This window comes from Mauremys reevesii, linkage group 5 (assembly GCF_016161935.1).
Source record: "Mauremys reevesii isolate NIE-2019 linkage group 5, ASM1616193v1, whole genome shotgun sequence".
NCBI classification, from domain to species: Eukaryota; Metazoa; Chordata; order Testudines; family Geoemydidae; genus Mauremys; species Mauremys reevesii.
Genome location: NC_052627.1, coordinates 136,715,417 through 136,735,772, shown reverse-complemented (window position 1 = coordinate 136,735,772; position 20,356 = coordinate 136,715,417). Strand labels below are relative to the sequence as shown.

The 20,356-nt window shown below is 54.1% G+C and overlaps 1 protein-coding gene across 1 annotated transcript in view; it reads left to right on the top strand.

Annotated features, from left to right (window-relative positions):
• The first annotated feature begins 10,249 nt into the window (after nucleotides 1-10,249).
• ATP6V1B1 (ATPase H+ transporting V1 subunit B1) overlaps nucleotides 10,250-20,356 on the top strand; it is a 94,087-nt gene continuing 83,980 nt past the window's right edge. Inside the window, exon 1 of the mRNA XM_039542652.1 lies at nucleotides 10,250-10,358. Coding sequence (XP_039398586.1) covers nucleotides 10,250-10,358 — 109 coding nt within the window. The remainder of the gene's footprint in view (nucleotides 10,359-20,356) is intronic.

Below are 20,356 nucleotides of genomic sequence, written 5' to 3'. Positions count from 1 at the left end.
TCCCTTCAGTCCCCCCCCCCCAGCACTTTTGGCACAGAGAAGAGTGGGACTCAGAGAGCCCCTTGCACAGATCCCGGTCCCCCCCACACTGTTCTCCTGCACTGCAGAGAGGCCTGGGGGCTTCTGGCAGCTCTTCTGCAGCAGTGCAAACGCAGGTTCCAGAGCAGCAGCTTTAAGGATGGACCTGACCCGAAACATTGCATCCCCCCCCAGGCCCAACAGGGGTGTCTGGTGTCTGGATCAGCAGCCGTTGGCTTTTGACAGGGTATATACCCAGATGGGAAATGAATGGGGAGCCCTGCAGGTTGTATACAGCTTCTTAACAAACTGTCTCGGGATAGTCACCAGTTTTATGTATCACACCAACCGCCCAGGGTCCATGCCCACTTGCCAAGCAGGATAATAAACACTGCTCCCAGGATGGCTGCCAGCCTGGACAATACGGCTGCTAGAGGACACTGCCATGCAGGGATGTTAACTCACGTTTTGATGGCTTTTCTACTAGGGACATGGGAAAAGAGCCTAAGACCCAAACATTTCCCTGCCAACCAGCAGTGACAGCATGTGGGTTAGTCATGAAGGCCCAGACCCTCAAAGGTATTTTGGTGCCTATGGGAGTTAGGCACCCCAATCCCTTGGAAGATCTGGACCTAAGCCTATAGCAAGACCTTTGCTGACCCTTAAGATCGCTCAGATGGTGTCGGAAGATTGAGGCTGGTCCTTGCCTTAAAGAGATGCCACCCGTGGGAAGTTTGTCAGTTTCGAACAATCCAAGTTCAAAGCAACTTGGGAATTTTCCTCCCTCCTCCCATGACAATTTTTGACCGAAATGAAAATGTTTCAGGTTTTGACTAAAAATGCTTGGCTGTAAAAAACCAGCCTTTGTAGTTATTTGTGTGTGGGGGGGGAAAGGTTTAACCAAATGCTCAAAACATTGAAAACTTCCTGCAGTGACAGCAAGCCAGTTTGCACCGCAAAACAGTTTGGATTGAGCATTTCTCGTTAAACGTCGTTTCAGGCATGACCCTGACCCCACATGCCGCTGGCCGTTTCAGTCGCCTGTTCTTACTGTTTTAGAAACCTGTGAAAGAGGGACACAAACAACAGGTGAAACAGACTAAGTGACTGGACAGGGGACAGCCTGAAAATGGCTGTACAGAAATTTATCATCAAATGCACAAAGCAACCAAACTGAAAAGCAAAAATCGAACTCTTTTGCCTGTTTCAGCCCCCTCAGTTCTAGCTTGTGTGCTGTTACAGTGAGTAAAGGGTTTTCAGAGAGAAGAGAAATTGCTGGTACAGTACCTCGGTAACTGGAACTTACAGGTGGGATCAAGAGAAAAAATTGTCATCCAGATCCAGATTTTGAACCCTCCCAAATTCAGACCCAGGTTTTGGTTCAGCCCTCTACCAAGTGGGAAGCGGGCGCAGGCCTTGACAAAAGGGTTTCAAACGCCCCCTGAGGCTTATTGGAATGTGGAACGTCGGTTCTGGCCCATTTCTGAGCAATGGGGATCAGACTCAGAAGCATTTCTCCAGACTCCCCAGGCAGTGGTAGTGCAGATCAGACAATACCCAGATTCAACCACCCTTGAGCTGGTTCTGTGAGGCCCAGTGAATGCTGTTTCCCTCCCCTGTTTCCCTCCCCCCATCTCTAATTTAACCCCCCACCGTGGCCTTGCTCCTGCCCTGTCCCCTTGCCGATGCAACTGGTGCAATAAGCGATTTCTACTGCTTTGCCACGGACACCCAGGGGTGCCTGATGTCCTGCTGATGGGCATGACTGATCGGAGTCGAGGCAGGCCAGGACTCCTGTCTGCCTGTCCAGCTGGGTCCTGGGAATAGGGATATAGACACAGAAACAGGCAGAAAGCCGGTGGATCCAGGATGTGTGGGCTGCGTAGGAGGGAAGAATGGCTGTGAGAACACAAGTGCATTATTAGCAATGGGCCCGATCCTGCAGTCTTGACATGGGGCCAAACTCCCATCGACTCCAGTGGGAGCAGGGCTGGACTGCTGAGCACCTGCCCAGCACTTGCAGCTTCTTGCAATATCGAAGGGGTTGTGGGCGCTCAGCGTCAGTACCACTCAGAATTGGGCCCAGATGGAGGGCCTGATCCTGGCATCCACACTTATGCTCTTGCAAGCAGCCTTCTGACTGTCAATAGGCTTCCTCATGCGAGTCGACTTGGAAGGGCTTCAGGATTTCCTCCTGCCCTCTTGGTCCTGATCCTGCAAGCAGCTGAAGCCCCACTGGCTCTAAAAGAGATTTGGGGGGGTTGTGGGGGCTAATCAGCTGAACACGAACTCCCAGTGTGGCCAAAAGGGCTAATGGGGTCCTGGGGTGCATAACCAGAGGAATCTCGAGTGGGAGCAGAGAGGTGATTTTACCTCCGTATCTGGCACTGGTGCGACCCCGGCTGGAATCCTGTGCCCAGTTCTGGTGCCCACCATTCAAGAAGGATGTTGATAAATTGGAGGGAGTCAGAGAAGAGCCAGGAGAAGGATGAAAGGTTTCGAAAACTGCCTTGTAGCGAGAGACTCAAGGAGCTCAGTCTATTTAGCTTAACCAAGAGAAGGCTCAGGGGTGACTTGATGACACTCTATAAGTACCTACATGGGGAACAAATATTTAATTACGGGCTCTTCAGTCTAGTGGAGGAAGATCTCACAGGATCCAATGGTTGGGAGCTGATGCTGGACAAATTCAGATTGGAATAAGGTGTAAATTTTGTAACGGAGGGTAATTAACCAGTGGAACATTTCCCAAGGGCCGTGGTGGATTCTCCAGCACTGACAATTTTTGAATCAAGATGGGATGTTTTCCTGACAGCCTCGGGTCTAGGGATTATTTCGGGGCAGGTCTCTGGCCTGGGCTATGTGGGAGGTCAGACTAGATGGTCACATGGTCCCCTCTGGCCCTGGCATCTGTGGCTTTGATGGCAGGGTTGGGCACCACAGGCCTTCAACTGGCCATTGACAAGTCACAGGTGCCACCACCCCCACCCCCATTGTAAACTAGGGCCCGATCCTGACAGCTTTACCCACCCTGCGCTGCCCCCATTGAGACCAATGACTTCCATAAGGCCAGGATTTGGCCTGTGGCGTATGGTGCTTGGATTGCTGTCTGCTGCTTAGCATGGTGTTTGGCCTGGCCTGACCTTGCTATCTCTAAGGGGTCTCTTCTGCCAGGAGGTTGCAGATGGGTTTGGGGCCAGGAGGGTCCCTTTGCTGCCTCCAGCCAGCAAACCTGGCTTTGCAGAGGGATGAAGCTCACAAGATTCTTGGGAAGGAGCACGACTTTGCACCCCGTTGAAATCTGCCATCCTCAGCTGCCTTGTTTGGTCATCACCTCACAGGATCAGGGCCGTAGGCAGGGCCTGCATTTTCACTGCTAGCAGGGGCTGAGGGCAGAGCCTGCTAATCCAGCCCATTCTCAGGTATCTGGCAGTTTCACAGCGGTACGCCAGGGCGTGAGGTGGCCAGCAGGCAAACCACTTTTGGCGGCTCTCAGCTGAGCAATCAGGCAGCCATTGTGCAGCTGGGTGAACTCACGGGTTCGAGAGGTGTGACTCGAACCCGTGACCTTCAGGAGCATGGTCGAGCAACTCCTTTGTCCCACACCTGCATTAGAGGCCCGGCTTTGGGAAGCAGGAGTGGATAGATCCAGACCCATCACTATTTTGGCCTGGTAGGGCCCAGCCACCCCCCCTTCCACAGCCCCCAAACCCAGCACTTCTGCTAGTGCTCAGGGTGTCCCTGCGTTGGGGTGATGAGGAGGGGGCGGAGTTTGGAGGCTAGGGCACATCCCACTGCATAGCACTGAGGTCAGGCCCTGCCCGCTGGGTGGATCCCAGGTCACTTCATCTCATGACACCCAAGCAGACTTGCTCACGCGGTCGGAGCCTTGTGCAATATTTGCTGCGTCTTGGGAGCCAATGGAGGGGTGTGGTGTGTGTGTGTGCACTCAAAGATTAACCCTTACAGGGACGGATGATACCCACAAGCTCGCGTTCTGCCCAGGGAATCCTTAGCAAGGTGCCAGTTGACCTCGCCCGCCTGGCACCCCTCCCAGGGCCCACTGAGATCCCAGCTGCAAATGCCTTGTTGGTTGCAGGGAACTGTCCCCACGGGCAGGATCGGCCCTGGATGTTTGGGGGTGGGTGGGTTTCCCCTGCGATCCCGTCAGTGATTGGGTGTGCAGGGCTGCTGCCCGCCGGGTGGGGGAGAGAGGTCATGGGAGTGGGTGGTGCTGTGACACAGGTCGGGAGGGGGGCTGAGGTGATACCCTCAATACCAGGACTGATGACACCCTGTGGCAACTGGGATGGGAGGAGCTCCCTGAGCTACACACGAACGTGGGTTCTGTCTGATTTGATCCCCTTGTCCCTCCTCAGCTCTCCTGTTCCCTCTCTCCAGCTCCCCTTTTTATCTTAATTTGCCTCCTCTATCTGCATCCCCGTTCCCCTGCTCGGCTCTCTGTGTTTAGCAGAACGGGGCCACGGCGCTTTCAGGGTTTGTTAAAGCCCGGTCTGCGTTTGGGCTGGGACAGCAGCTGCCATGGGCCCAGGACGGGGGGGTTAGCGCACTCGCCATGTCAGAGCACTGGGCCGTGTCCACTGTGCCAGAAATGCTGCCCCTCAGGAAGGAGGTGGGTGGGGAATAAGCAATGGAGAGTGGAGACACCTTTCAAGGCCTCTTAGTGGGTGTGGCTAGGCTAGACTCTAGGTTGTAACTGTAAAGCTACAGGTTCAAATCCCCTACATGGTGGAAAGGTCATTTCTCATCTTGGGGGGTATAAATGCAGGCACCAGCAGAGGAAGCACATGCCTGGGGTGGCACGTGCTAAGCAGCAACATTCTGCCCATTCTTGGGGCAGCACAGTCCAGGCATTTTGGGGTTGTTGTTTTTTGTTTTGTTTGTTTTTTGTGCTTGGGGCGGCAGAAATGGTAGAGCCGGCCCTGTATAAATCAAAATCCTAGGGGCTTCCTGGAGAGGTAATTAATGCAGCATTGGTCAAAATACCTTTTGCAAACCCGGCTTTCCCACCAAAGGGCCTGTTTTCATGGGAAATTTTCACCTGGGTCCCGTTTTTTTCAGCAACAAAAGTGCAAACCGAAAACAGACATTGGTCCGTAAAATTTTTGGCTTTTCAACAACGGAGCAATTTCACCAGAAACCAATTATTTCAATCCATTCTCCCTCAGCTTTTGGCTCCATTTTTTTGTCTAAACACAGAAACGTTTCATAGAAAATATTTACAAATTAGTTACTTGCTGGCAGCCACTGATTGGCATTTTCCCCACCTGCTCTAGTTAAAAGCAAAGCCCTGTCCGGCTTGTGCCAAGGATGCTGTGATGCTTTTTATGTAAGGAATCTTTGGCCTAAATTCCTTCCCACTCATACCCCTTAGTTGCTGTCTGTAAACCCCTGTAGGGTCATTAGTGGGGTCAACCATTCATCTTTCAAAACCCAGACCCCGGTTCGGGAATGGTACTTATGCACATGCTTAAAGTTAAACGTGATTTAGTGCTTTGCTGAATCGGGCACTAAAAGCACATATCTCTACTGCTTTAACTCAGTGACCAGCTCCACAACTGCTCTCAGGAATAACTTGTTTTCCTCTGTATGGACCAGTCTCTTACCCTTAGCCAGTGTGTTAAACTCCTCCCCCTATTTTGAAGGGAAATATTTAAAATAAGTGTTTTTATAAAGAAGGTTTCACTCATTTTTTTTAAATCAATATCTATGAAATAATATTTATCGTGCATGTCACTGTCTGAGCACTTTGCAAATATTAGCTGATTGGCACTTTTGGGGGGTAGCAAAGTGTCACTATCACTTTTTCAGATATGGGGAAACTGAGGCACAATGCGGGGCCTGTGAGTTGCCCAAAGTCATAGACATCCTTGGCAGAGCCCAGAATAAGGAGCTTCTCTCTCCCAGGCCCAGAGCCTCAAAGGGGCACCTTTGCTTAGACCACATCTCTCTATTCTTATCAGGGTTTGTTACCAGAGCTCGTTTCCAGTTCCCCAAATTTGACTGTTCACTGGACTTTTTGGTTAACTTGCAACAACAAAAAATTGCAACAGCTTTTTCACCCTTTGCCTCCTACGTTTTCCTACAAGCTCTGGGGCTGGTGGCAGTTTGGCAAAGGTCCAGCATTGTTTATTACATTTTTTGGTTGACATATGGTGTTTCGACGGGAAAAAACGATACACTCCCCAAAAATACATTTTTGCTATTTTTTTCTTTTTCATTTTCCTCCAGTTCTGTTTGCAATCCGTTTGTCTGAAAAACCAACACCTAGAATCGGGGCCTTATGCTAGCAAACTGCTTCCTGTTAATGTTCAAGGGCATTGCATGGTTTACTCCTGGTGAGGAGTATTTCCGACCTTTTGAACTTTGACACAGCCACATGCGGCAAAATTTGTGCACAGATCCTGTAATTAAAATACGAAGAATTTTGTATTTGCCTGGAGGCCCCAAACTTGGCAGAAATAGAATCCTCTTGTTTTAGGGCCAGGCTCCTCTCACAGAGGGGCATTAGAAAGCAGAAACTTTTGAGCAGATTATCCCATATCTGCCTGCTGCAGCTTTCATACACATTTCTCTGGTGCTGGCCTCTGGCTGAGACAAGATCCTGGGCTGGACAATCATCTCCAGTACAGCAGTCCCTTTGTTTCAAACGCCTGGGAAATATTCATGAGGAAGTTTGACAGCTTTGCAAGGTTTCTCGTGTCTTGTTCTAATTTGGGGGAAATGGTCCGATCTGGTGACAAACACATTGGACTTTGAGAGCTGTTTTTTGTCCTTGTAAATTTCGAGGAAGAAAGGGCCAACTTTCACCCCAAACAGGGCTGGTTTTCTTGCAAGAGAGCCTCCAATGTTTTGAAATTCCAAAATGTCATGACACAATTAGGCTTTGTGAGCATTTGAAATGTCACAAGTTTGGATGTAAAAAACAAACAAACGAACCAACTCCCCCAAAACCCTACCAACAAACTGTTCATACTTCAGAGATGATTTTGCAGAAAGTAATGTACTGGGGGAGGAAAGCCACTAATGGACCTAGAACAAAATGGCAAATATTTTTCCTAAAACTCCTGGGCAGGAGGGACGGGATAATTCCTATTTTTACCTGGCTCAAATCCTGATCCTCAGCTGGCACTGCTGCTTATTCCCTACTGCACAGAGAGTTCCTTCCAAAGTCACTAGCGTCCCATCTAGAAATGTTCAGATGTCTGCTTTAACCAGTCAATGAATCACCATCAAACCTGAAATCAGGAACACCAACCATTCAGGGAATAACCCTGTAACCCTACCGCCCTCTCTCTCTCACACACACACACACAGTTCTAACAGGCTTGAACACCAGAGATAAATCCTGGAAATGTATCGTAACGTGTACAATTTGAAAAAGAAAAAATAAGTACTGTATGTCAAACTTTAATGAACAACGTGGTTTCTGATGGTTAATAAAAGTGATGTCATGATGCCCACCTGCCTTTTCTTCCTTGCTGTCAAAGTGCGCGGAGCAAGCAGTCGCTGTGAACCAGTCCCACAGTTTGAACGTCGGAACGCCAGCAACATCACCCACTTGGACTATTTTTAAGGGGAAAAAATTGAAACAAGGTTCCCAATGTCCCCTCCCCGCTTTTAAACCAGCTCAGCAAAATATCAACTTTCTACAAATCAAATCTGATAGATGCTGTCAACCCGCCACGCTGGAGTAAGCCAGTGCTCCCGCGCAACCCTACACTAACAACCCAGTGCGTGCAGCCGGCGTTTGAGAGAGAGCAGACGATAACCAACCCAGGGGGAGGGAGGAGATATGGGGCCAGGGTAGGGGGTGTGTATAAGAGAGGGCGTCTTTAAGGCCCTGTTGTGGCAGAGAGACCGGCCTAGGGAAATAAAACGCATAACAGACGTTTCCTCAAAGCCACACAGTGACACACACACGCAGACACACACGGGCTCTCACAACGCTTTCATCCAATCATAGAAATTAAAGCTGGAGAAGGTACTGCTGCCTCTCCACTGCCCCAGCCCAAAAGCTGGGCCTGGATGACGGGATGGATCACTCGCTAATTGCCCTGCTCTGTTCATTCCCTCTGGGGCACCTGGCACTGGCCACTGTCGGCAGACAAGCCACTGGGCTGGATGGACCTTTGGTCTGACCCAGTCTGGCCGTTCTAATGTTCTCGTCAGTCCTCTCTCCAGTCCAGCCCAGTCTCCTATACCCCCCCACCCTCAGGGCTGCCCGAGCACTGGGACTGCACTGGAACCCAGCACAGGGCACATGACCATTGTATCCACCCCACTGTGCCCACCGGGGCAGGGAATTACTGAGCCCTAAGTGACTGGACCAAGGCCACAGAGGGAGGCAGTGGCAGAATGGGTTAGCTCCTGGCTCGCAGGCCAGTGCTCAGATTGCTGGGCCATGCTGAAAGCTCCACAAAGACTGATCATGCTGCCATACACACCCAATCACCTTCCCACCCACACTGTTACACAATCTTCCCCTTACGTGTGCGCACACACAGACACACAAAGCCATCTTCCCACCCACACTGTTACACAGTCTTCCCCTACACACACACACACACACAAAACCATCTTCCCACCCACACTGTTACACAATCTTCCCCTACACGCACACACAAAACCACTTATACAAGCACACACAATTATACACCCTTCTCCTGCATACACACACAATACAAAACCTCCTACACACACATACACATTTATCTCCTCCAAACACACACAATTTCACAACTCTTGCTCCACCCACAAAAAAAAAAAACCTTTCAACTCCCTCAGGACACAGATACACAACCCCCTGCCACACACAACCATCATCTACTCCCTGGCACACAGGTACACACAACCCTGCCACACACAACCAACCCCTACTCCCCCGACACACAGCTACACAACCCTCACCACACACAACTACCATCTACTCGCTGACTACAGCTATACACTCATCTGCCACACACAACCACAGCCTACTCCTCTGCCACACAGCTAGGCACACCCTTGACACACAAGAAGCCACCACCTACTCCCCTGACACACAGCTACACAACCACCACCTACAACCCCAAGTACTACTACACACACCTCTGTCACACACAACCACCACCTAATACCCCAACACAAAACTACACAACCACCACCTACTCCCCCAGCACAGAGCTACACAACCCTCTGCCATACACAGCCACCACCTACTCCCCTGGCACACAGCTACACAACCCTCTGTCACACACACAACCACCTACTCCCCCAGCACACAGCTACACAACCCCCTGCCACACACCACCACCACCTACTCCCCCAGCACACAGCTACACAACCCCCTGCCACACATCTCCACCACCTACTCCCCCCGCACACAGCTACACAACCCCCTGCCACACACAACCACTTACTCCCCCAGCACACAGCTACACAACCCTCTGCCACACACAACCACCTACTCCCCCAGCACACAGGTACACAACCCTCTGCCACACACAACCACCTACTCCCCCAGCACACAGGTACACAACCCCCTGCCACACACCACCACCACCTACTCCCCCAGCACACAGCTACACAACCCTCTGCCACACACAACCACCACCTACTCCCCCAGCACACAGCTACACAACCCTCTGCCACACACAACCACCTACTCCCCCAGCACACAGCTACACAACCCTCTGCCACACACAACCAGCACCTACTCCCCCAGCACACAGGTACACAACCCCCCTGCCACACACCACCACCACCTACTCCCCCAGCACACAGGTACACAACCCCCCTGCCACACACCACCACCACCTACTCCCCCAGCACACAGGTACACAACCCTCTGCCACACACCACCACCACCTACTCCCCCAGCACACAGCTACACAACCCCCTGCCATACACAACCACCACCTACTCCCCCAGCACCCAGACTCAATGCCAAGCCCTGAGCTGCGGCCACACTCAGCCACCCCCAGGTGGGAGCTCTCAGGTGACCTTCACCTGCGCTCTGGGCCCAGGGCTCCCAGCCAGGTGCTGAGGCTTTCCCAGTTTACAGTCAACAGGGGCCTGTGTGGGCAGGTCTGACCCCCGCCGGGGGCAGAGCGACGCAGCCGGGAAAGGGGCAGGTCTGACCGGTGTGGGCCAGCGAGGGACAAGCAGGGGAGCGTAACCCTCTGCTATAAAACCCCCCGGCTCCCTCCCGCCCCGGCTGTGCCCAGCGATGGCTGCCAAGGTAGAGGTGAGGCTCGGCGGGCACCCAGCAGCGCTGGCAGGGAGCCAGGAGCATGCCCAGGCCGTCACCAGGAATTACATCACCAACCCCAGGCTGAGTGAGTACCGTCGGGGGGGGGGCTGGCGAGAACGTCCCCCTCCTCCTGCAACAGCCTTTCTCACCCCCCCCATAACGTTAGCCCTTCTAGCACCCAGCCTGGGGCTGTGTATGGGGCGGGGGGCAGCAGGGGGGGCTTGAGCTCTTTGCATTTAGGCCCCCCCAAGAGTTTCAACCTTGACAGTGAAGCCAGAGCCGTCCCTGGTTCTCCGGCAGTGTTATCTAGTGTTTAGAGCAGGCGACTGGGTGGGGGCAGCTGGACTCCTGGGTTCTTTCCCCTGCTCTGCGGCCCTGGGCAAGTCACGTCCCTGCCCCGTGCCTCAGTTTCCCCACCTGTCCTTTCTGAGTGGCTGGAGCACCTCCGGTGAAGTGCCGAGCCCGGTACACGTTTCTGGGAAGTGCACAGATGGATCCTTACACAACCCTGGCAACTGAGCGCGTCTGTCCTGCAGGCTCGGGGAGGGCTCCCTTCCCCCAGGGGGTGTTGGATTGGAGTCCTTAACTCCCTCTAGGACGGGAACCCTTTTAGTCGCTGTCTTCTGCCTCCTCCTTGTGTTAGCTGCACCCCCAGCCCAGAATGGCTGAGAGGAAGTGACCCTGGAATGGTGGCAGGGCACCATTTCCCTGGGCTATGGGGCTGAGTCCCTACCCGGGCCCCATAGCTTCATACAGCACCTGGTGCTCACACTGAGGCTCGCTGTCTGGGAGGCTGTTTCATACTGAAGTAAAAGGGTGACATTTACCCCAAAGAGAAGGGCGCTGGGCCAGATTCTGTTCTCAGCAACGCCGGTGTAAAAGTGGAGTGACTCCAGCAAAACCGATGGACTGACTCCAGATCTACACTGGTGTAAATGAGAACAGAATCAGGCCCAGAAAGTGGATTGCTCAGTGAGAAACTTTAGATGGCAAAGGAGTCTCTCTCTTCCCAAATTCTGTATAGAAGTCACTTGGCAAAGTACTCAGCAGTCGCCACCATTACCCCTCTTCCCCCCAGCTGTTGTGGGTGGGTGAGCAAGAGAGAGAGAGAGATCGGGTTCTGTTTGTGTATTTAGGTGTGTGTGTGTGTGAGAGAGAGAGAGAGAACGAGAGATCGGGTTCTCTTTGTGTATTTAGTTGTGTGTTTATGTGTGTGTGTGAGAGAGAGATCAAGTTCTGTTTGTGTATTTAGTTGTGTGTGGATGTGGGGGTGTGTGAGAGAGAGAGATCAGATTCTGTTTGGGTATTTAGTTGTGTGTGTGTGTGTGTGTGAGAGAGAGAGAGAGAGAGAGAGAGTTTAGGTTCTGTTTGTGTATTTAGGTGTGTGGGGGTGTGTGTGAGAGAGAGAGATCAGGTTCTGTTTGGGTATTTAGTTGTGCGTGTGTGTGAGAGAGAGAGAGAGAGTTTAGGTTCTGTTTGTGTATTTAGGTGTGGGGGGGGGTGTGTGAGAGAGAGAGATCAGGTTCTGTTTGGGTATTTAGTTGTGCGTGTGTGTGTGTGAGAGAGAGAGAGAGAGAGTTTAGGTTCTGTTTGTGTATTTAGTTGTGTGTGTGTGTGAGAGAGAGAGATCAGGTTCTGTTTGGGTATTTAGTTGTGCCTGTGTGTGTGTGTGAGAGAGAGAAAGTTTAGGTTCTGTTTGTGTATTTAGTTGTGTGTGTGTGATGGAGAGAGAGATCAGGTTCTGTTTGTGTATTTAGTTGTGTGTGTGTGTTTACTTGCCTGTCTTCCTCTCTGGCTCTGGACACATGCAGACTGCAGGTCTGGGTGTGTGTGGCTGTCTCTGTGTGCAGACATGAGTGTCTGTGTCCCACCCACACAGTCAGTGCCTCAAGTTCCTGCCTTGCAAATGCTCCCAGCTAACCTTGCCCAAGGAGAACTCCCGGAAGAGGTCCCAGCAGCTCCGTGCTCCCTGACGTCAGCCCAGCCTGATAGCTCCTCAGAGTAATACACAGCCCTGCAACGGGCACTGGGACCCCAAATGTGCACCGCTCCCAGGTTACGGCTTCTTCATGAGCAGAAGCAACAGATGAGCTGAAGTCTTCAAACAAAATCAGTCTTCCCCCAACCACTCCGACAGCAGCACCTGCTGCCTGCATGCATCCCGTGGACTGGCTTGTGTGTATGCGGCACCCCCACCCTCCACTGGATGGAATCAGAACTGCTCAAGCGTGTGTCATGGGCCCTGCACTGCACACAGCTACCGGAGATGCTCTCCAGGCTTGGCTTTTGGAACAGGAGGATCTGAGTTGTGTGCCCCGCTGCTGCTGTGAAACGCTGAGTGGCCAAGGGATGCAGGGGAAGGAATCTGCAGGGGACTGGCTAGTGTGGGGGTGGGTTACAGGCCGTTTTCCCCTCTAAGGCGCGTGTTCCAGCTCAGCCCGTCAGTCGAGACAGGTGACGGCTACTGAGTGGACTTTGAGCACTGAGTCTGGAGGGGAGGGAGGCTCCGTCCAGGTGTGCACCTCGCACGAACGGCCAGCATGGTGGGCATTAATTGGCCCCGGTTGGCAATCTGTGTAGAAAGGGCCTCTGGAGAGAGACCGACCCGCTGGTCCCTCCCTGCAAGAGCAGCTGGGGGGAGTCTTCAATTCCTCAGTCCCAGTCCGGGGCCTCAATTGCTTGGCCACCCGTGGCATGAGCCGGGGACAAGCCGTTATCCACCCAGCCCCCTGGGTCGTGGGCACAGGGCAGAGGGGCTGAATCTGCCCCAGTAATTCAGCACAGGTGCAAAAACCGGTGGGTGCATTTTTCGCAGGCCCGAGTGTGCTCGTGAAAGGACCAACTGGGCCTGATTCTCTTTGCACTTCCCCCAGCTCTGCGCTCGGGTGAGCCCATTGTTCCTCCTGATTGACACCCGTGGAAGTGAGGGGGGCCCAGGCTCTCTCTGCCTATGGCTGAACAGCTGGGGTGAGCTGTGGCAGCAGCTTTCCAGGCAGACAGGGACCTGGTGCTCCCTGTCCCCCTCAGTCTGTCCTTAGCCGGCTGCTGTCTCCTGTCTTAGACTGTAAGCGCCTCGGGGCCCGGACCGTCTGTGTTTGTGCAGTGCCGAGCCCAGGGGGCCTGGGGTGTGACTCAGGCCCTAGATGCACTAGCAGTACTGAATACCTAGAAGCTAGCTGGCTGTCCATCCCACACTCATCAGCGTGGTGTTCCGGAGCGCTCCCTGCCTCAGTTTCCCCCGCTGTACAATAGGGTTAAGAACTGTTCAGCCCCTGTCTCTGGGACGTGTTGGGTGCTTGTCAGGTGGTATCGGGTTCATGTGGGGCAGGGGCCAGGGAGGGGGAAGGATCCTACGGCTGCTGTTCTGTACAGCTGCCCTGAGATCAGGAAGGCCCGAAACACACTTTCCTTTGCCTGAATGCTCCCCTCGCCCTGCGCGCCACAATCTCCTTGTGCAGTTCAAGGTGAATCCAGAACGCCCGGGTCAGGCTCTGCCTCAGCCGCATCTATTTACCCTCACACTGGGCTGAGCTGGTCCCGCGGAACAGCTCGTGTTTGCTGTCAACAGCGCGGGCTGGGCTCCGCGGGAGCGGCTCCCCTCCTCGCCCAGCCCAGCCAGGGAGGGGTTGCTTTGCCCAGCTGCGGGGGGCGGGGGGGCTCGAAGCCAGGAGGCAGAAGGGGCGTCAGCTCAAGGCCGGAGCCGGCTTGCGGCAGGGAGCGAGGGCCAGGCTGCTGCTGATTGAATTCAGGCTCCACAGGGCGAAGGGGGAACTTCTTGGGAGGAAATGGCTCCCCTCCTTTTACTATGGTAATTACAATGTTTGGAGAAAAGTCTCATTTAAAACTGATTTTTCTGGTGTGTGTTTCAGCAACTGGTTTAGTCCCCCCCCTTTTTTTCTCCGTGCCCCTTTTTTCATTTTTTCCCCTGAGAAAAGAAGAAGGGAGGCGAAAAAACGAGAAAAAGTCAATATTCGGGACTTTTTGTAGAAAAACTAAAACGAGTACAATTTGTCAGCCAATAAAATCCCAGAACCTGCCTGACGGGACCTGGGCTGGCTCTGCTCCTAGGCCCGAGTGCTCTCGATCCCAGGATTTCACCACCAGCCCCTCCTCCCGTCAGGGTGCAATGCAGGCTTAGCAGAATGCGGTTTTTATTCTGTTATAATGTCACTGGGTAATACCGAGGTTCATTTCGAAGCATTTTTCCCCGGTTCTGATCAATGTACATTTTCCCAGATGTGGGAGATGGAGCAGGGGGGGCGGAGGGGATGTCAGAGTAATTATTTAATGAGAGGAGATGCTGAGATTTTAAAGCTTTATAACCGTTAAAACACAAAGTGGCAATATTCCGTGTTGAAATATACAGAGTAAATAGCCTCAAATCGAACTGGAATAAGTTCCCAAGGAGCATTTTCTTGCTTTGCCTCACTACAAATTCCCACGATTATCAGTGGAGACCTGTTTTCGCCAGTTTGTCTGCGTTCGATGAAATGGAAGTTTGCTGACATTTGCCCCCCAGAAAATCAAATCCTTCCACGCCAAGCAATATGAGGCCCTGCCGCATTCAGGGCTGCACCCTAGAAGCGATTTTCTGCCCCTGGTCACGCGTGTTGGCATGCTGGCCATGCATGCTGCTTGCATAGAGATTTTCATTTCGTGCGGGGAGGTTATCAGGACTGGGGGGGGTTCCATGCTCTCCATCTGGCTGTCCCTAGGGCTGGTCCCCTCCCCCCCAGCTCCCAGTAGGGGTGTGCTAGCCATACAGCATGAAAGAGAGGGGTCACACCGCCGTCACAGAGGTTGCTAGGAGGGGCTCGCTTGCTCTGGCGTGCACCTCTGGTGCTTAGCGGAGGCTGAGCGCCCGGGGCTGCGGCACCGGGCTCACCCCGTAATCACGCCTCAGCGCCCAGTCCCAATCTGGAGCCAGCGCTCAAGGCTGTTCGGATGTGGGGATCTGGTTCACTCGCTGGCTTCATTGGGAGCTGTGGCGAGAGGCTCTGGGTTTAGCCCAGTGGACTTTCCTGCCCATTTTCTAAGCTGAAAAGTTTCTGGCCGTTCAGCCAAAGCTTCAGAAAAAGTAACTTTTGGATGCCTCTCCTGGCTGACCATCTGGCCCTCGGGGCTGCTCCCCTGACACTAGTTCAGTAGTAAACCAACTCGGCGCTGCTGTGAGGTCTTGTCTGTATCACAGGAGCCGCTACCGGCCCCGACCCCACTGGGTTAGGTGCTGCACCTGCGCAGAGTCAACAGTCAGTCCCTGCCCCGAGGAGCTGACGGTCTGAACAGGCAGAGGGGGAGAGGGGAAACTGAGGCCCAGAGAGAGGCGGGGACTGGCCAGCAGTCAGACAGCAGGTTTCCTGAGTCCCAGGCTCTCGCCACTAGGGAACACTGCCTCTCGTTTGAATCTTTACAATATGGCTGGTGTCCCGGACACCAGCTGCCAGGGGACCCCCTGCTGCATTGCTGGGAGTCTAGGCTTCCTTGTAACTAGTATGTCAGTGACGTGGGTGCTGAACGCAGCCCTGAGCCTGCCTGCTGATTTACCTCCCCGCCAGGCTGACGGGCAGGGGCAGGGCTTTGGCCCGGAGCTCGCCAAGGAAAAGGCAGCAGCTGCTGGAGATGTGGCACAGATGGCTCCTCCCTCTGAGTCTCTGCCCCCTGCTAGGGGGCGCTGGGCTGCTAGAGGGCCTGTCTTTTGGCTGAGATTGAGAAGGCAAACCAAGGTCCTGCCCACCTGCAGTCACTGACGATCCCCCGGCTCTCCCCTGGGGGCAGGGCTGGGAGCCTCGCTCCATGGGCCAGAGTCCGGAATTACGTTCTCCCTCTCTGGGTTCCCCTTGTGGCTTCAGCTGAATAGAGGAGTCTCCTTTGCCTCCTAAGCTGTTGTGTGCTGCGGCCATGGGGCTGCTGTGTCCCGCCCCAGAAGTGGCTGCATTTCTGGCGTTGGTGAAGTCGGTCTATAAGCTGTTGGGAAGGCACTTTGGGATCCCTCTGAGCCTTGCTGTGCCCATAAGGGGAGGATCTTTTCACTAGACCAGGGACGCAGGACTGGGGGCCACTGAGGCCAGACCCTGCCATCCCAGGCAAGCCCTTTATGTCACCCATTTACTTATCAAGCTCCACCTTCAATCTGGTTAGCTGGTTGTCCCCCAGCTTCTGCTATTGAGAGGCTGGTGCAGAACCTCCCTCCCGTGCTGGAGCTAGAGCTCACCGTAGGACCGTCGCTGTCTCTTCCTCCTCCATCTGGCTCAGCTGAAGGTCTCCCAGCCATGAAAGGCACCTCCAATGAGCAGCCCCCTCCACGACCCGCCCTGCAGTGCCCCAGAGGTTTAGCTCCAGAGAGGCCACTGCAGATCTCCTCACGCTGCAGATGCTTGGCCAGGCCAATCCGCCTGGTAGCCCCAGCAGCATGCGTCTAACCTCTGTGACCTCCCGTCTGCCAGGCGTGAAGGCACACGCTGTTCCTAACAGGGATGTGCTCGGCGGGGTCAAGGGCTTGGAACCGCGTCTGAATGTGTCTTTCCGATTCCAGGCCTGCTCGTATAAAGGGGCCACTTTTGCACTGCACAGCCGAGGCTGGAGGAGAGGGGGCAGGGGGAGCAGAGACTGAGGGCACTGGGTGAAGGGGGGGTCTCAGGATTCAGGGGTAGTGGGTGTCTGCAGCAGAAATTACACCGTAACTGTAGCAAAGTCACCTTGTCCACTATAGCTCTGGTCCCCCAGTGTGAGCTTTGCCATCAGTTCATAGATTCATAGACTTAAGGTCAGAAGGGACCATTATGGTCATCTCGTCTGACCTCCTGCATGACGCAGACCACAGAACCTCACCCACCCACTCCTGTAACAAACTTCTACCCTATGTCTGAGTTATTGAAGCCCTCAAACTGTGGTTTAAAGACCTCAAGCTGCAGAGAGTCCTCCAGCAAGTGACCCGTGCCCCACGCTGCAGAGGAAGGCGAAAAACCTCCAGGGCCTCTGCCAATCTGCCCTGGAGGAAAATTCCTTCCTGACCCCAAATATAGCGATCAGCTAAACCCTGAGCATGTGGGCAAGACTCACCAGCCAGCACCCAGGAAAGAATTCTCTGTAGTAACTCAGATCCCACCCCATCTAACATCCCATCACAGATCACTGGGCATACTTACCTGCTGATAATCAAAGATCAGTTGCCAAATTAATTGCCAAAATTAGGCTATCCCATCATCCCATCCCCTCCATAAACTTATCAAGCTTAGTCTTGAAGCCAGATATGTCTTTTGTCCCCACTGGGGGGCTTAGCCGGCCCGTACGGGATGGGTGGCGAGAGGACCAGCTGGCACTGAACCAGGGGCTTTATTTTCTTGGCACGTCTCAGCTGGCACAGCCATGACGGCAGTGTAAACAGTGGTGAGCTGTCAGTTCGTTGGCCGCTCGTGTTCCATAGTCTCTCTGCAGCCCGGTCAGATAGTCGCGCTCTTGACTGAGAGTTTTGCCTCCCTCCCTCCCAAAATTTCGCTCCCCCCTTTCCCCTGGCACCTGGCCGTGCCCCTGCCTCTGGCACTGCTCCGGGCAGCAATGGCCAGCTCTCCGTGCCTGGGGAGGCAGAAAGGAGACAGCCACGGTTAGTTACACCAGTTGTGAAACATACAACTCTGCCAACTCCAGCTACGTTTACCCCAGGGAGAGATTTGGCCTGTTAATTGGAACCCAACACAAAGCGATCGTGGTGGTTGGACGGGGCCCTAGTCTGCCTGGAGGCAGCCAGCTCCGGTTCGTGATCAAGGCAGTTTTCCCAAGCTTAGGAAGGTGACTCAGGCCAGCTCGGTACCTGGATAAGAAACCACCGCGACATGGTGCTAGTGGGTGAGTGGGGTTGTGGATGCCGTAGGTACTATTCTACCAGCTGAGGGCGCTGTTCTGCTGGAGCTGCTGCCCTTTCGGATAAGATTGGTCGCTCTGAACACCTATTGCTAGGCAGCGAGTGTGATTCCCAAAGCCCTGCCCAACTGCTTGGCTAGAGAATGACATTCTGCCAGCCTAGCTTGCAATTTCCGCTGGTTACAACGGTTTTCTACGCTTTCCACCCAAAACTGTTGTGCAGTACTGCTACCTGTTAAACAGCTGCCACAGTCTGCCCCAGAGGTGGCTGCATCACAGTGATGGTTATAGTTTGCAAAGAGCAAAAGGCATTCTAGAAACGCAAGATATTTTCCTTTCTTTCCCTGAGCCCCAAAACAGTCTGTGGTCAATTAAACCGAGAGCGACCAGGAGGAAGAATTGAACACCTGCTCCCTACGGGGTCTTGGGGTGTGTTTGTCCTAACGTTTCACTTGAAATCCAGGCAAATGACTTGTTACAACTTATACCTGAGGCTGGTGACTGATTCAGCGACTGAACTGCTGTGCTCTGAGCAGCTGCTGGTGGTAGCTCAGCGTTTGTTTCTTACAGCCCTTTGCAGGGACTGGAAAGTTGGCGGTAGGACAGTTATTCCCCATCCGACCCCGTTCCTTTCTCCTCGGGCACTGCAACACGAACGCTGCCCAGCGAGAAAGGCATTTGCCGGCTAACAGCATGCTAGCACCTGAGAGAGAGACGGGGCAGGGGAAACAGCCCAGATGGACGGCTGAGGGAAAATGCGTGTAAGTGAAATGACTGATCAGGGAGTTATACAGAGGGGAGAGAACAAGCAAAGCTGGAGCGTGAGGGGAATAGAGGAGAGGGGGAGGGAAGAGGAGGTGACTAGGAGGTCAAAGAGTTTGGGGGGGCCCAAGGCTCTACAGCCCTGGGAGTGGGGTCTTAAGTTCCTAAAATCTCATGCTTCAGGGCCCAGCCAGTCATCTGCAGGGATCAGGAAGGTGTCCCCCACCCCCAGTGTATTCTGGGTTTTGTTTTGATTTGTCTCCTTCCTCTGAAGCGTCAGGGATGGCCACAGCAAGACGTGGGACCCAGGACAGGGTGGGCCGTGCTCGGAGATGGCAGTAGGTCTCTCTTGCTCGGCTGCTTGGCTGGCTGGCTCTTGCTCACGTGCTCGGAGTCTAGCTGATCACCGTGCATGCGGTCAGGAAGGACTTTCCCCCCAGCTCAGATTGGCAGGGACTTGGGGGCTGGGGGGGGGGGGCAGCAGAGGGCACTTCCTCTGCAGCGTGTGAGTGCGGGTCACTTGCCAGGATTATGTGGGTCTAGCTCATGTAACCATTTCCCTGCTATCGGGGCGGCCTCGGGCACTGGTGCGCCTCAATCCTTCCTATTCCCCGCCTGTGGCACATACTCAGCCGGTCTCTGGCAGCCAGGCAGTACTACTGCAGACTCATTTCCGTTGCTGCGGGAGGTCTGACTGGGTGCTCTGGTCGCCCCTTCTGGCCTCAAACTCTCTGACTCCAGCTTGGAGCAGCAGGGAACCATCATTAGTAAGGGAGTAGGGGGATATCAGGCCAGAGGGCCGGGGGGTGGAGGGAGAGGGTGTGAGGTCAGAGGCAGTGGAGGAGGTGGTGGATAGAAGAACAGAGAGGTTGGGGGTCAGGGGAGCGGAGCGGGTTGGGGGTCAGACTCACTGTGGGGCTGGGAGGAGTGTCGGATGGTGACACAGAGCCTGCTCCTGCTGCCATTGCAATCAATGGCACAATCCCCACCAGTGCCAGTCGTGCGGGACCAAACCCCAGCCGTCCCTGGGCGGCTGAACGCTCACTCCCAGAGCAGCGGTGCCGATCAGCGCCCTAGCCGGCGAGAGAGCCAGGCACTCCAGGTGCGTGCAGACGGATCAGCTTGTGCCTTGCAGAGGAGTTACCCGGGGTTCTTTCAACCCAGCCCCCCTCCCCTCCGGCCTTGGTCAAGCTGAGACTGCTTAATAGGTTGCTTTTAACAATAAGCCATAGTGGTTTCAGGCACTTTACTGGTTTGCCAAAGTCTCCCCATACAGAGGGATCTCGGCTCTGCTCGGGTAACAGGTCAGTGGCATCACAGAACCTGCTGTGGCCTCGCTAAGAAGCACGGCCCTCGGCCAGCACGCAGCGCCAAGCTCTGAGCGCGCGGCCAGGGAATCAGGGAGACACAGCCTGCCACCTCTCCGAAACCACGGTGGATATTGCCAGTGAGCCGACGCGCTGC